Consider the following 14,788-nt stretch of genomic DNA (forward strand, 5'->3'; position numbering starts at 1 on the left):
ATCAGATAAAGCCAGCAATAGAAGTTGTCAGATCGATCTGCAAGCGAAACTAATCTTTATCACCTATGAATCTGCAAGCGATATTCAAACTTAGGGTGGTACACCACTTTCTTGGCCGACTGTACCTTCCAGGTCAAAGCCTGGGTGGGGCAAGGGCCCTACCCTGCACCCCGTGGCTACGCCCATGACGTAAAACGAATATGTGTGCGGAGCGGCAACGTCGCGTCAACCATTTGTCATGCGTTCGTGCGACGCGCGCGGCTACATGTACCTACTCGACTGACTCGAGATACTAGTTGAAAGAAAACTGAGACATTTTGTAGCGTGATTGATAATTGCAAGAAGCAACGTGGACATAACAAATGTGTCAAATGACGATAGGCGTATAAATTTATTGAAAATTTCTATTATTATCTCTCTCTGTCTAATTTGATCCAAATAAATAGAAATATAATTGAAGGACATTTTTAATGATAACAACTATGCATACAGTAAAATGGACAGAGTTACATGTTCAGTACAAATAAGAAAAATATTAACACTTTTTAACTTTGATGACAATTTTCTAATATTAAGGTGATGAATTAATTTTTCTAACATTTACGGCCCTTTTTAAACCTTCGTAATTTTTATATTATTAAAGTTGTCGTGATGAAAATTCTTGACAAGAAAGTTCAATAGTAACTCAATACGTCTACCGTTTTAGAAACATGATTCCATGATATTTTCTCGATAGAAAAAAAATACAAAGTTCTCATTGTTATTTTTTTTTAATCTCTGGCATCTTCAAAATAACAAACGTAAAGTTACGACTTTTTGGATATTAACTATAAAATATACAACCTATACGTCTACCGATTTAGAATTTTGAAATATGCGATGGTTTTGAAATAAACAAGAAATACTTGAAATTAGCGCGCGACCAGCCAATATAGCGAGAGCCGCCCTGTACCTTCCTACCCCGATCGCTGCACGAGTCATTCCCGCTACGGCCGTCACACGGGGAACTTGTGTCGCTCGCGCAATCGTAACAAAGGGTGACAACACGATAAGACAAATGGGGACAATAAAGAAAATAAGAAGAAGAAACATAAAGGTTGGAGGAAAAAGAATGCTTACAATTGGAACAAATTAATGAAGTAAGTTGGTTTTATTTTAAATTTGATGATAATTGTATTATAGACGATGTTTGATATGTACCCCTGTTTTAAGTACATAACGAATGTGTAAGGTTTTTTCATTTATATCATAGATAATCTTTTCAGAAATCCGGAATCCAGAAGGAAAATAAACCCACTGATTGTTCACAATGTGAACCCACTCCTTCGTAAGTACCTTTATTCAGTCAAAAATGTATGTTATCAACGCTCTACTGGTTTTATCGCATGATTCCATTTTTAACAAAAAGCAACAAAGTGCAAAGAAATAAAAAATCATGGTGAACTTAGTGGAAGTATGGCGGACGTAATATGGAACAGGAGCTCATTGGAGTAGTATTATATTTAAAAAAAATACGAAAAAATTTCAAGAATTACATTTCTTAGTAGGTGGTAGATGAGTATGTTGTATAAAGAATTTGATGTTGATATTTATTTCATTTATACTTACTACACCTGTGCGGGAAATTGCTTAGTACTAAAACAGGTTTATATTCATATTTACATAGTAATGTGAGTTTTCATTTCGAAAAATTTTGTGTAAGTATATTAAATTGAGTTCCTGGGTGATCTGGAAACACAATTGGGCCCGGAAGATGGCGCTGCAGTCACTCCTCCTAATCACATGAACCGATTTGGATGAATATTTGTGTGCACATTTCATTGTTGTGGGATGATTGGTTGATTCGTTTTCACATTAGCTAATATTATGTATTTTTGTTGTTAGAAAGTAAACTTAATTTAATGTTTATAATACATTATTATTGGTATAAATAAGCCAGTGTTCGTCTCACATTGTTGTACCTGCCTACCTACCCTACCAGGGCCTAACTTTGTTCTGGCTATTTTATTTTGATTATTTGTAATGAATAATTAGAATTATTATAATAGAGTGCAAAAAATAAATACATGCGTCAATATATTTTGTGTTTTTTTTTAAACAATTTTTTTATTTAAAAAAATATCATTCCGACCGCGGCTTTGCCCGCGTGGAATTAGGTTATATCGTGAATCCTGTTTTATCCCACAGAAGTGTTCAGTTCGGATAAAAAGTATCCTATGTGTAAATCCAGGCAATTAGCTATATTTTATCAAAATTGGTAATGTAGTCTTGACGTGATTAAGTAACAACTAACAAAAAAATATACAAATTAACATCCAAAGTTTCGCATCAGTTTTACTGTATTAGTGATATCTTCCACTCTTAACTTTGACTGAGAAGAATTAGGGTTTATAACTTCTTTCAGAATTAGTACCTTTCATTTCTGGGCATGATGTAATATCTACGTCAGCATCAAATTCTATCTAAATCAATTCAGTAGTCCGCGTTATTGAGTACCATTTCATTTTTTCAGAGTAACAATATTTTTTGTTATTTTAAAGATTATTTATAACCTGTATTATTTTGTAATAAAGTAAACATTACGAAATAATAATAATTATTAATAATGTCTAAGTAGTTGTTAAAAAGAAGATTATTTGTTTATAAGCAAGAAAATAAAACCAATGAATCAACAATTAAATAAATGTATAACAATATTATAACTGTATGACGACTCCATACATGTTTGTCCCGAGTCGGCCAGCGGCAGCGCGGCGAGTTTGCAAGAATGACTTCGCGCACACCCGCGTTCACGATAGCGAGCTATTAGACTCCGCCCGCCAGGCAGTGGATTTTTTTGTGTATCGTCTTAATATCAAGACAAAACTTACCGATCGTTGTCAACTTCGCGACATACAGCCAACATGGCGGAACACACAAAGCTGTAACGATTTGCTGGCGACTCCGCAACTTGTCGTGCCCAAGATATTTCAATTTTACCTAACAAATAAATATACAATAAATCATAATTTAGTAACAAAGTGAAATTAAATGGATTTGATCAATTTTTACATTAAAATATTTTTATTATCAAAATATTACCTTTTCTAGGATTTGTGAAAAATTCACTTAAGAATTGTGGATTATATGAGTAATTTGACGGTGTGGGTTGTAAAGGAGAGTACAGCGCTTGTCTGAAACAAAATAATACCATATATAAAAATGAACAATAATTTTATGACGGTAGACTTATAATACCCGCCCCGGAATGGCGCGAAAGGATGCGGGTTCGAGTCCCGCCTCGTGATCGAATTTTTCTATTCTTTATAAATTTATGTTTATAATACCCACTTTATTTTCGGATACGCATTCGCAAAGGTATCCGCATGGGGCGCATGAAACAGATGTGCAGCCGCCTTATACAGATCGTGTAATTGTGCGAGCACGCATCGCTCAGCGGACCCGCAATCGCCGGGATTCACCACGCACTTCACCAGGCGACATAGTTGTTCAAACACTGCTGACGTTTGCTCTACGCACACTGGAAATTAAAAAAAGTTGTAACACACTGAAAATAAAAAAAGTGATACAATTTCTGTAAAAAAAAAATTTGCCAGTATTATTGTTTTACGTCTATATGTTTTAAAAAAAGTCGTGTTAGTTACACTTTTTATGACACAAGACAAGACATAAACTGATTTGGCTGAAAATTGGTGGGGAAGGAGCTTAGATCCAGGAGAAGGACTTTTTATCAATAAAATAAAATAAAGTTACAACCGTAACGGAGCCGAGGCGAACAGCTACGTATTTTATATTATTACTATTTTTGCAAAATCGTTTATAAACGCAAGCAAATTACATAAGTTGTTTTACTTACACAGTAAACACGAATGGTATCGCCTCAAAGCTCCAACGGTATACAGAGCTAGCGCGGAAGTGTATGCACGCGGGGCTGCCAGCCCACTGCTAGCTGCGCCGCGAGTTATGAGTGCCGCTTCCACTTCTGACAACTCTTTCAATATCTGTGAAAATGAAGTGTACATATACTAATGTTTAAAAAGACAGTCAAAAATTCTTGACAAATCGACTTATAAATCGTATTTTTTATGAAAAGTCCTCCGACTTTTTTCTTCGAAGACGAAAAGACATAGTACGAGTCCTTAAATTATGTCTGAAAGCTATAATAATAGTGCGTCCATGTTAAATAAAACATTAGATTACAATAAAAACACAATTAACTTTTCACAACAATATTAATTATTTTTTATGAAAAAACAAACAGACCAACAAGCAGCTCCTATCGATATTTTATTAATTATTTATTTTTGATATATGGTAGGTTTGGTATATTTACGAAAGGTTACATATTCGAGTTAAAGAATTCGTTTAATAAAAGTTCTATTACTTATGTAACATGTATTGTACCTGTATGCAGGTCTCGATGAGGCCGTGCACGTTGAGCGCGATCTCCATGAGGTCGAGCGCGAAGGCCACGTGCTCGGGCTGCGGCAGGTACGTGGTGGCGCCCGCCGCGTACGCCGCCAGCGCCTCGCACACCGCGCCGCCCACCGCCCACGACACCGCGCCTTGCTCGTACATCGACATCGACTGGAACCACACTCACTTCTATTACCTAATTGCTTGTATTCATGACGAAATATTAAGCACTAGCGGTACGCCCCGGCTTCGCCCGCGCAGTCAAAAACCCGCATAGTTCCCGTTCCCGTGGGATTTCCGGGATTGCGTCATTTTCCCGGGATAAAAAGTAGCCTATGTCCCTTCTCGGGTATCAAAATATCTTCATACCAAATTTCATGAAAATTGGTTCAGTAGTTTAGGCGTGATTGAGTAACAGACAGACAGACAGAGTTACTTTCACATTTATAATATTATTATGGATTTTTTTCCTACTCGATAAAGTACGATTCAAACTTAATGGCAGCTCAGAACATCGTACCTTCCGATGCGCAATACGCAATTTTGGGTATCTGCGGGATTGTTAACTTAACTGTACCTGCGCGCACCTGCACTCGCAGCTAACTTCCGAACTGCCAATAAGTTTGAATCGAACTGTACAAGTAGTGATAAAATATTGACCTTCTCTTTAAAAAAAATCACTATCAAAACAAAAATAATTGGAAACCTACCTGAAATTTTTGCGTAACAGCCTCAAAGTTAAACTCGCTACGCGAATGTTTCTTTATTTTTCCACCCTCCGCTACATCAATGGAAAACTTCTTGGAGAATAATTTACATATTTCTGAAAGAAAAAAAAAACAACATTTTTCAAAAAATCATAAAGAATTTTTTTCCTTTATTTCCATATAAGTGAAGTATCTAATACCTTTGGTCATCTTCTTCACAGCGTGTTTGGCGTCATCCCTCTGGCGGCCCACGCCGTACAGCAGTATGTGCCGCTGGTTCGCGTCGTGCGGCGTGTGCTCGGGCTCGGTGGGCGGCAGCGGGAAGTGCATCGTGTAGTGGTAGTGCCGGGACACCGTGCCGGTCGTGTTCGAGCCGTTCGAGCTCGTTGATCGTATGCCTTTTGGTGGAGAATAATGAAATTAAGAAAAAAAATTAAATGACATTCACAAAAAATTGTGTAGAACAGTAAAGTCTGATGTTTAAAACTATCATTTGATACCAATATTTAGAAAATTACAGATATAACTATAATTCGTTACAAAATATCAAAAAATAGCTAAAATAAAAGTATTTTATATGATGTATGACATTATTATTGATATTGATACCACTTACCTGGTACAGACATAGGGCCCATTCCCATTGATTGCATTGATCCTATACCCATTGCACTAGCACCCATCATTGGCGAATTCACACTGCAATCAATTAAAATCAATAAATTGCGGAATTATTTTCGTTGGAGACAATATATTAAAAAAATACCAGAAAGGCAGTATTGAATATAATTAAACAGTGTGAATTTATAACTAAATATATTTTAAAAATTTAATAAGTTTTATAAAAATATTTTACTTGTGAGACGGTTCTCCCGGATCTTTTGGACTATCTGGAGCGTCCATTGAATTCTGTTGATCTTCTTTAATGTGTTGCAAAAGCTTGTCCAAGTCGTCATCTATTTTGGAATCATCCAAATCCATTCTGACGTTCTCCTAGATAAAAATGTCATGTAAAATCTTACATCTGTTTTATTAATTATCGATTAATGAGAAAATAGTTAAACTCACCTCCATTTTCGGTTTCAGATCGATACCAGCAAATATATCGTCATCCATATTGTGATTGGTTCCCGTACTATTTGCTGGTTGAGCGACCGTATGTCCGCCAGAACTAGAAGTTACAGTTGGTTCCGTGGGAGATATTAGATCACCTAAAACATTCGAAAATATTATTTAATTACAATTCAAGAAAAAAGTAATTATTCGCAGAAGTGGCATTAAAAGAATTACCTCTTGATATGAGCGTGCACATGTACGCATCATGTGAAAACACGTCACGACGAATTAGCTCTCCGAATAGGTGAACTAAATTGGCGAACTGTTGGCGATTACCTGGTGGGGCATTTGGACTTTCATCTGTAGAAATATTATTTAATGAGACACAAATCCTAAATATAATACAATAACAATAATTTATATTTAACAATATTACCTAATACGGGCGCATCGTTATCCAAAAATCGCAACAAAAGGTTTTGGAAAATGGGTGGACCATTGTACATTCCCGTTCCAGAGCTGATAGATTCTTTATCATCGGATCCTGTTTAAAAAACAAACACGTAATTATAGGCACAATTTTATAAAGAGAAAAAGGCACAATAAGGGCCGATTTTTCAATGCCCAGATAAACAGCTATATAGACTTTATTCTTCAGTTAACAAAATATTCAATTTTTCAACAGACGAATAGGACGTATCTATCGAATAACTACGTTATTTGAGGAATAAATTATTTGCCGCTCCAACGGCCAGATAGCGCGCTATTCGACAGTTAGGCGTTTGAGTTGACAACTGACGCGTCAAATTTGGGATATTTTCGTATGTCATAACATAGAGCGTAGAATTATTAACAATTAAACCTCTTTCTATATAATTATTATCAATTAAAATCATATTGAAATTGATGTTTTTGATAGTACTGATGACCATGCCATTGAAAATTTGCCGAACGCTGCCTTTAAGTACGTTTCCATCGTAAAATATATAAATTGAAACACAAATTTAACCAAACTCTTTACTCGAATCAAAACAACAATCAACAATCATAGAAGACAAGAGCAATACAAGACGTGAGTCATAATGACGGTTGTTGACAAATTGCAAGAGTTGACTCTATCCCGCTCTAACCTGACTAATTTAATATGTTTGTTTCGCCACTCCGAGAGCAGAGCTGCCAATATGGAAATATTTGGTCAGATAGTTGTTCATCAAATAAATCACGATTGAAAAATAGGCGAGCCGTTATGAGTTAGATAAATAATTGAATAAATCTATTCGAGGGGTAGTTATTAGACTGTTTATCTCGGGATTGAAAAATCGGCCCTAAAACACACTTCAAATGTTCCGGTTTTGACATATTTTATGGAAAATTTTAAAAAATATAGGCTAGGAAACTAAATAAAAATAAAATAAAGGCAGATAAAGATTGTATTCTTTTAAAATGCTAGACTATATAAAACCATACAGATATTATGTGAAAAAAATTAGTTGCTATTGCGTTAATCATTGGCAGGCACACACAAAACATCAAAAAATAAAGTAAAATATCAAGCATACCCTGATGCTCATGATGATGGTGATGGTGCTGCCGTCGATCCAGCAGCGCGGCGGCCGCCATCGCGCGGTGCTCGCCCCAGCGCGCGCCGCACACCGCCCACTCGCACAGTACGCGCACCACCGCGTACGAGCACACGTACTCCTGCACAACGATACTTTTGTTACCATGTGTACATGTGTGTAACACGATTCACGCTACATCGTGGCGGAGCCGGGAAACAAATCTATACTTAATATTATAAAGCTGAAAAGTTTGTTTGTTTGTTTGAACGCGCTAATCTCAGGAACTACTGGTCCGATTTGAAAAATTATTTCGGTGTTAGATAGCCCATTTATCGAGGAAGGTTATAGGCTATATATCATCACCCCAAGATCAACAGGAGCGAAAAAATGCGGGTGAAACCGCGGGGCACAGCTAGTAAATCAATATCCATCGACTTTTCAACGCCGTGCCCCAGGCGACACACGGTCAGGCATGAATCACTTCATACAATAAGTATACAATAATGCTTAATAATGAATCCGACCGAGACACGAAACGGTGTAGCGTAAACCATCTTTAATTTAGTATAGTCAGTCATAACTTGAATTATGTCCTTAGTTTGGACTGTTTTTGAAAGTTGCTTATTTTGTACAAAAAAATTGTATAATATGCTTTCCATTTTGAAGTGAAAAATTATAACTCACTGGATCCTTGGGGTCAGCATTTGCGTCCTTAGAGGGTGGACTGCAGTTTGCGAAAACTTCTTTATACAATGTATCTAGATTATTATTTGGATCGACACGATCAAAGCAGTGACGATCCAATGCTTCGAGGACTGCTAACACTCGAGCTAAAAAATGTATGTATTTTTTTACTTAAATTAAACATCAATAATGTTATTTAGTTGATAGATTAAATAAAACTTACCCTGAGAACTTGTTTGCCATTTATCTGTGCACCATTTGCTTTCAGCTTTTTTGCTTCTTGCTGCGATTTCTTGTTCCGCTTCATATACCTTTATTAAATTATTCAATCAGTTTATTACAAAGTTAAAATGTATAAAAAATATTAGTAATGAATAATTATTCATACCAATCGCCTATGTTCTTCAGTAACTTCCGAATCCATCTGTGGCATAGGTAATGCAGAGGGGGGTAATGGCAAGATGTCCAAAGGTGAACCTTGCAGAGATGAGCCACATCCAGACCAAATCATTGCAGTTGGACATTCTATACATATTATCTAAAACAATATAACCATGACAAATCTGTACTTTGTCAACTTATGATATTTAAATTATTAAAAAATATACATATATAAGCAATTACTCCAAATGATATGCTTATCCAACATTCAATTGTAATAATCAAATAATACTGTTACTAAAATGCAGACTAACCTGAAGAATAGTGGCCAATTGTATAATAACATCTCTATGAAATGAACAATTTAATATCTCTCCAAAACCAACTTGTACAGGATTAAGAGATGCTGTGACAACTGTATTTATTGTTGCTTTAGTATCCCTTGATGGTGAATCATTTTCTTCCTTCACTTGTTCCATGGGTTGAGAGGGGTTAGGGGTTCCCAAAGGATTTGGTGTTCCCAGCGAATGGTTAGGGTTAGGGGTTCCTAAGGAATGATTAGGATTGGGGGTTCCATTGTTTTGATCAGCTGGTGTGTTTGAACGTTTAATTTGCGATATATTCGGTTTTACATCACCATTTGTTTCTACTGAAGGTGACAGAGGACCTCCATTTGCATCTGAAAATTACAAATGTACGTAAATAATAGCACTATCCATTTTTTTTATGAATTATACTTACTCTTCACACATATCTTACCTCCATTTCTGTCTGATTTATTGAAGACTGCAGGTTGGTTGAGTGTTCGTAAAGTAGTCTCTGATAATACTGAACATATAGCAGCACACTTTTTAGCGCAACTTGCTGCAAGGCGCCGCGATAGACCCTCGCAGCATACAAACTCACACATATATTGTAAAGCCAATGGCAGGAACAATCTGTATGAACATAGGAAAATATTTCATTTTGTTTATGGACAGTATTTTTTTTTACCACCTTTCAATAATATTTTTTATTGGAATATTGAGGAAAACTTGGAGATTTGAATAATTTAATGTGTGTATTCTTATGCAGGCGCTAGACATGTGATCAAATACGCAAATACCTACAAAGTCGCGAAGTGTGGCACTGACATTTGCCTATTTGTTCAAAGTTTGAACACATATTTGAAGTTTGCCGAGTCGAGTCGGTTTTTCTGCGAACATCAAAGTAATCAAACTTCAAAGTTGCTTCAAAGTTTGTGCGCCCTGACACACTTGTTGCGTGTGCGCCGCTGAACGGAGCAGTTGTATGCAATAGTTAATCTGTGAGTGGTATTTTGAGCGTCAATAATGGAGTGGGGTAATGACGCAGTAATAGAATTATTTATTGAGCTACTTCAAACAAAAAAATTAAAGGCACTCAAATAAAACAGTCTGACGGAGTCATTAAAATCGTCGTCTATTCTGTGAGCCATCTTTGCGGTAACTGTGCCCGTAAATCATTTGAAATACAAGTCTAGCCGGATACATTTGTGCATATAAAGTTTGATCGAAGTTTTGAAAATGTGTGCTCAAACTTTGATCCCCATGTATGGCGCCGGCATTACAACAATAAACAGTATAGTTGCAATTAAATTCTACAAATAATATGTTACCTTAACAGTCCATCATCAGGTGCCCTCTTATCTAGCAATTCTATGATCCATGTGAGAAAGTCATGTCTATCCAATAAACCCTCATCTAGGAGATATTTGGCAAGTCGACAGCAATAATTCCATTGCTTCAAAGCCTGTCGCCAGTCTGTGCTCTCAGGACCAGGTGTAGATGAACCTAATACTATACAAATGTTACTCATTGAAAATGAAAAATGTTATGTATATCTATAAGAATAAAAATCGATTGCTGTTAAATAGTCTCGCTAAAACTCGAGAATGGCTGAGCCATTTTAGGTGATTTTGGTTTTAAAATGGTTTTAAAATGTTTGTGGAATGTTTAAAGTCTAGTTTCTTATAAATTTCCTTTCTTTTAAAATATAATTTGAAACAAAATAATGTATTATAAGATAAAAACATACAGCTGGTACTGCCTGGAGAATGCATGGAATTTGGCACTGAGGAATTTGGTGTAGAGCTGCCCGGAGGGTGGCCTGACATATTGTGACTTGGTGTGCCTTGACCTAATAACAATCAAGCTCTTATATTATAGAGATCAACATTTGTAAATAAAACATAGCTTCACAAATATTTATTAATAATTTTTACTAGTATGCATCTAAGCTCGTTTTATTTGATTTGTATAAACTATAACTAGAAATAAATTTGGAAAGCGTAATATAATTTGCTATAAACTTTAAAGAATAACTAAATATAATAAAACATACCTGACTGAGATGGTGGTGTTTTGTCACTATTACCAGGACCACTTTGGTAGTATTCAGCCAGCTTTGGAATTTGATCCTTTAAGAATTTTATCAATGTTGTTGTCCACTCTGTAAATATATGCAAATTTAAAATGTGCCTATTTCCCTTAATTTTTTTATTGTTACTATAAAAACTTAAACATAATATGTTTTTATAGTATTCTGTTTATTATTAATTGATTTGCTACTTTATAATTTTTAGAATTAATTACCCACATCAAATTTTTATTTATTGAATAAAGATGCATATATAGAAATAGGGAAAGTAAACAAACCAGTGGTAGGATCAGGATGCTGCCTCTTTTTAATTTTTGCTTCAGAGACTGCTACGGTGTAAGCAGAGCTTAATTTTATAAACCATGCAGCTCTAGGCATAGCTACTTGATATTCCGTTAATGTTATAAATATCTCCTCTTTCTTATTGAAGTTAGGTGCTTTCTTTGCCAATATAGATAAAGGTTTGCTCCCTGAAAAAACAAAACTTTTTTAAGCATATCAAGATCAAAACCACCTTAGAAATACACTTTCTAATGGATTAATTATCATGCTAATAAGTTCCCACATCTAAAATAGAATAGTATTTGTATGATAAACTATAAAATACCAGCTAAATCTTTGAACCAAGCTTCAATTTGTGGTTTAGTTCTTGCTGTTGCTGGCCAAAAGTTATCTTTAGGATTCACTTGCTGCCTCTTTTTACCGCAATCAGGTAGAGTATTAAGTTCTTCCTTTTTAGACAGTATACCAGAAAAAAATTGTCCAATCTGAAATAATCAACACAACAATTATATTTAATGGTATTGGATCGAAAATTATACCTGTTCACTTACTTTGATAGATGTTTTCCTACCTTGGATGCAAAAGCGGAGTGATTAAAATTTCTTGCCGTCCCAAATTCATCACTGGACTGTGGTGTTGTTGTAAATCCATGTTTTACGTTAGCGGATGTCAATTCATCTTCCTTTTGTCTAGGTTCTTGAGGATACACATCAGGAGGACCTAAACGAGGCCTTTTCAAAGGCCGTTTCTCGTACATAATCCCCATGTTGTCCACAGGAATGGTACTATCTATTTAATTAACAATATAAACAATAACGTAATAAAACCGGCCAAGTGCGAGTCGGGCTCGCGCACAAAGGGTTCCGTAGCAGCAAATATAATAAATTACAGTTAAATCAACCTATCTCAAAAACTATAAGAGATACTTTGATCAAACCAAAAATCGTTGAAAGAGTTAATTAGCATGCATCACCTCTATTTTTTTTAGAATTTTATACCCCGTAGTTATAAAAATAGAGGGGGGGGGACATACTTTTTACGACTTTGAGAGCTGATATCTCAAAAACCGTTCACTTTAAGAAAAATGTTTTTTAGAAAACTTTATATCATTTTAAAAGACCTTTCCATTGATACCCCACACGGGTATGTACATCGAAAAAAAAAATTTCATCCCTCAGTTACATGTATGGGGGGCCCCACCCCCAATTCTTTTTTTTACTATTTAGTGTCATATTTTTGTAGCGGTTCATACAACACATATTCCCATCAAATTTCATCACGGGTTGACTTTAGAAACGTGCGGCACGAATTTCGGCGCGATTTTAATTTTTATCGATCGATAATGATGCCCCGAAACATACATTAGCGGCTTTTCGTGCGGAAACGTGTAATTACAGAGAAATCTTTTTTTTAATTTTTGAGATTATGTTCAGAATTGTTTGAGTTACATTGACAAAACTACAAGAATTGTGTTTGAAAGAGATAACAAATGTCTTAATGTACATATTAAAAACCATAGTTCATTCAAAAGCATATTGCTGAGGGGACAACAATTCATATGGGTTATTGGCGAGCATATGATTGTTTGGGGCAATATGGGTATGTTCATAAAAAAGTTAATCACTCAGACCCAGACAACCCATTTGTTGCCTCTGACCCATTTGAGTCCTAGTGGCATGTTGTAAAAAGATTTTTTAAAAAAGATAACTATAACCACCCAGCAAACTTCGGTGATAATATTATAGAATATGTGGAGACGATGGGTGGAAAAAAATAAAATGGATCCATTCATTGCCATTGTAAATTGTATCAAATATGTATACAAGATTTGAAAAATAATTATTAAAAAAAAATGTATTATTGTATGTAAGTATATTGCACACAAATTGTTAATCACAGAACCGAATCTGTCCACCCCGATTCCACGTGGTACTTGTCTGTCATACACTAGAGTGTATTTAAAAAGTCGGAGGCGCGGAGGAGCGTGGCGCCCGCGTGTGCTGAGGAGCAGGCAGAGTCAAGCGAGCCGGAGTGGCTGAGGCTGGTCGCCAAAGGCGACCAAAAAGCCGAAGCTACGAAGGCGAGTGAAGACTCCTGCCTGCAACGAGGTACACGGGGGCAAGCGCCACGTTCTGCAGCGCCGGAGCAGTCAAGAAAGCCCATAATCTTCGTTATATTTCTAACTACATCACTACATAGTATAAAACAAAGTCACTTTCTCTATCCCTATGTCCCTTTGTATGCTTAAATCTTTCAAACTACGCAACGGATTTTGATGCGGTTTTTTTTAATAGATAGAGTGATTCAAGAGGAAGGTTTTAGTATATAATTTATTAGGTTTAAGTCAAAGCGGGCGAAGCCGCGGGCGGTAAGCTAGTATAAATATAATCTCAAAAAAAAATAAAAAAAAAATAGAAGGGGGGGTTTCCTCACCCCCCCACTTTATAGGGGGTCTCCCCTTACCTCCCCCCTCCCTTTCCCTCCCCTCCCCCCCCTTAATTCGTGCCGCAAATTTCTAAAGAAATACCTTCATCACTGTAGTACTTATAGTTTCCGAGTAAATCGGCTGTGACAGACGGACAGACGGACAGACGGACAGACGGACATGACGAAACTATAAGGGTTCCGTTTTTGCCATTTTGGCTACGGAACCCTAAAAAGTAAGTCAAGCTTAAAAACGTTATCAAGTACAAGTGGCTAATGATTGCATACTTCTCATTTAATATTACTATGATAGGTTCATAGCTGATACGCTAAGCTTTTATTTCCAAAATATCTCCTATATTTTAGTTCATTATAATTATTGAATTAAAAAGAATCGTACAATAAGAAAACAAAATATACGAATTGATTAGAAACACTCTCACGACTCAACGTCAACGATGACTGCCATCTATAATTTTTGATTTTGAATAAATTGACATTTCAATACACCTAAAGTAATACCATACACGTCACGATTTTCACATAGCATTTTGCGACTGTAAATTGCACAGGTAAATTGTATTACACATCTTGTAATCTTGTAACGCTTACTATGTCTTATTGTTTTAACAAGGGATACCTATTATTGGATAAATATTTCGCTGCAACCACCCATTACGTACTTCAATAACATATAAGATTTTGATTACCATCGTCTTGTGTGTGGTAAGCTTTATATATTTTGTCCTTGGCTGTATGAACGCAGCCACAGCTTTCTCACACATTATTAAAAAGTGTGTGTGTTAAAAAGTCACGTCAAGTAGGGTAAACCACCCAATTATTGGCACTTTAAGCAGCTACTTCACAAAACCGGTGAAA

General features: G+C 35.9%; 1 protein-coding gene across 1 annotated transcript in view; it reads right to left on the bottom strand.

Annotated features, from left to right (window-relative positions):
- The window catches only part of LOC149489683 (mediator of RNA polymerase II transcription subunit 12-like), a 45,934-nt gene extending 31,563 nt beyond the window's left edge, over nucleotides 1-14,371 (bottom strand). Inside the window, exons 1-25 of the mRNA XM_089714501.1 lie at nucleotides 14,198-14,371; nucleotides 12,057-12,274; nucleotides 11,811-11,970; nucleotides 11,482-11,673; nucleotides 11,168-11,275; nucleotides 10,862-10,963; nucleotides 10,443-10,623; nucleotides 9,566-9,744; nucleotides 9,121-9,485; nucleotides 8,814-8,963; nucleotides 8,649-8,736; nucleotides 8,426-8,571; nucleotides 7,739-7,880; nucleotides 6,616-6,723; nucleotides 6,414-6,539; nucleotides 6,192-6,334; nucleotides 5,980-6,116; nucleotides 5,740-5,822; nucleotides 5,324-5,521; nucleotides 5,127-5,239; nucleotides 4,405-4,587; nucleotides 3,857-4,001; nucleotides 3,331-3,520; nucleotides 3,082-3,173; nucleotides 2,871-2,979 (exon numbers count right to left, since the gene is read on the bottom strand). Coding sequence (XP_089570627.1) covers nucleotides 2,871-2,979; nucleotides 3,082-3,173; nucleotides 3,331-3,520; nucleotides 3,857-4,001; nucleotides 4,405-4,587; nucleotides 5,127-5,239; nucleotides 5,324-5,521; nucleotides 5,740-5,822; nucleotides 5,980-6,116; nucleotides 6,192-6,334; nucleotides 6,414-6,539; nucleotides 6,616-6,723; nucleotides 7,739-7,880; nucleotides 8,426-8,571; nucleotides 8,649-8,736; nucleotides 8,814-8,963; nucleotides 9,121-9,485; nucleotides 9,566-9,744; nucleotides 10,443-10,623; nucleotides 10,862-10,963; nucleotides 11,168-11,275; nucleotides 11,482-11,673; nucleotides 11,811-11,970; nucleotides 12,057-12,274; nucleotides 14,198-14,204 — 3,665 coding nt within the window. The 5' untranslated portion in view covers nucleotides 14,205-14,371. The remainder of the gene's footprint in view (nucleotides 1-2,870; nucleotides 2,980-3,081; nucleotides 3,174-3,330; nucleotides 3,521-3,856; nucleotides 4,002-4,404; nucleotides 4,588-5,126; nucleotides 5,240-5,323; nucleotides 5,522-5,739; nucleotides 5,823-5,979; nucleotides 6,117-6,191; nucleotides 6,335-6,413; nucleotides 6,540-6,615; nucleotides 6,724-7,738; nucleotides 7,881-8,425; nucleotides 8,572-8,648; nucleotides 8,737-8,813; nucleotides 8,964-9,120; nucleotides 9,486-9,565; nucleotides 9,745-10,442; nucleotides 10,624-10,861; nucleotides 10,964-11,167; nucleotides 11,276-11,481; nucleotides 11,674-11,810; nucleotides 11,971-12,056; nucleotides 12,275-14,197) is intronic.
- Nucleotides 14,372-14,788: the final 417 nt, after the last annotated feature.

The sequence above is a fragment of the Colias philodice genome, chromosome 3, assembly GCF_061535455.1.
Source record: "Colias philodice isolate Cphi_HAF_F1 chromosome 3, ilColPhil1 Martin Lab GWU primary, whole genome shotgun sequence".
Lineage (NCBI taxonomy): Eukaryota > Metazoa > Arthropoda > Insecta > Lepidoptera > Pieridae > Colias > Colias philodice.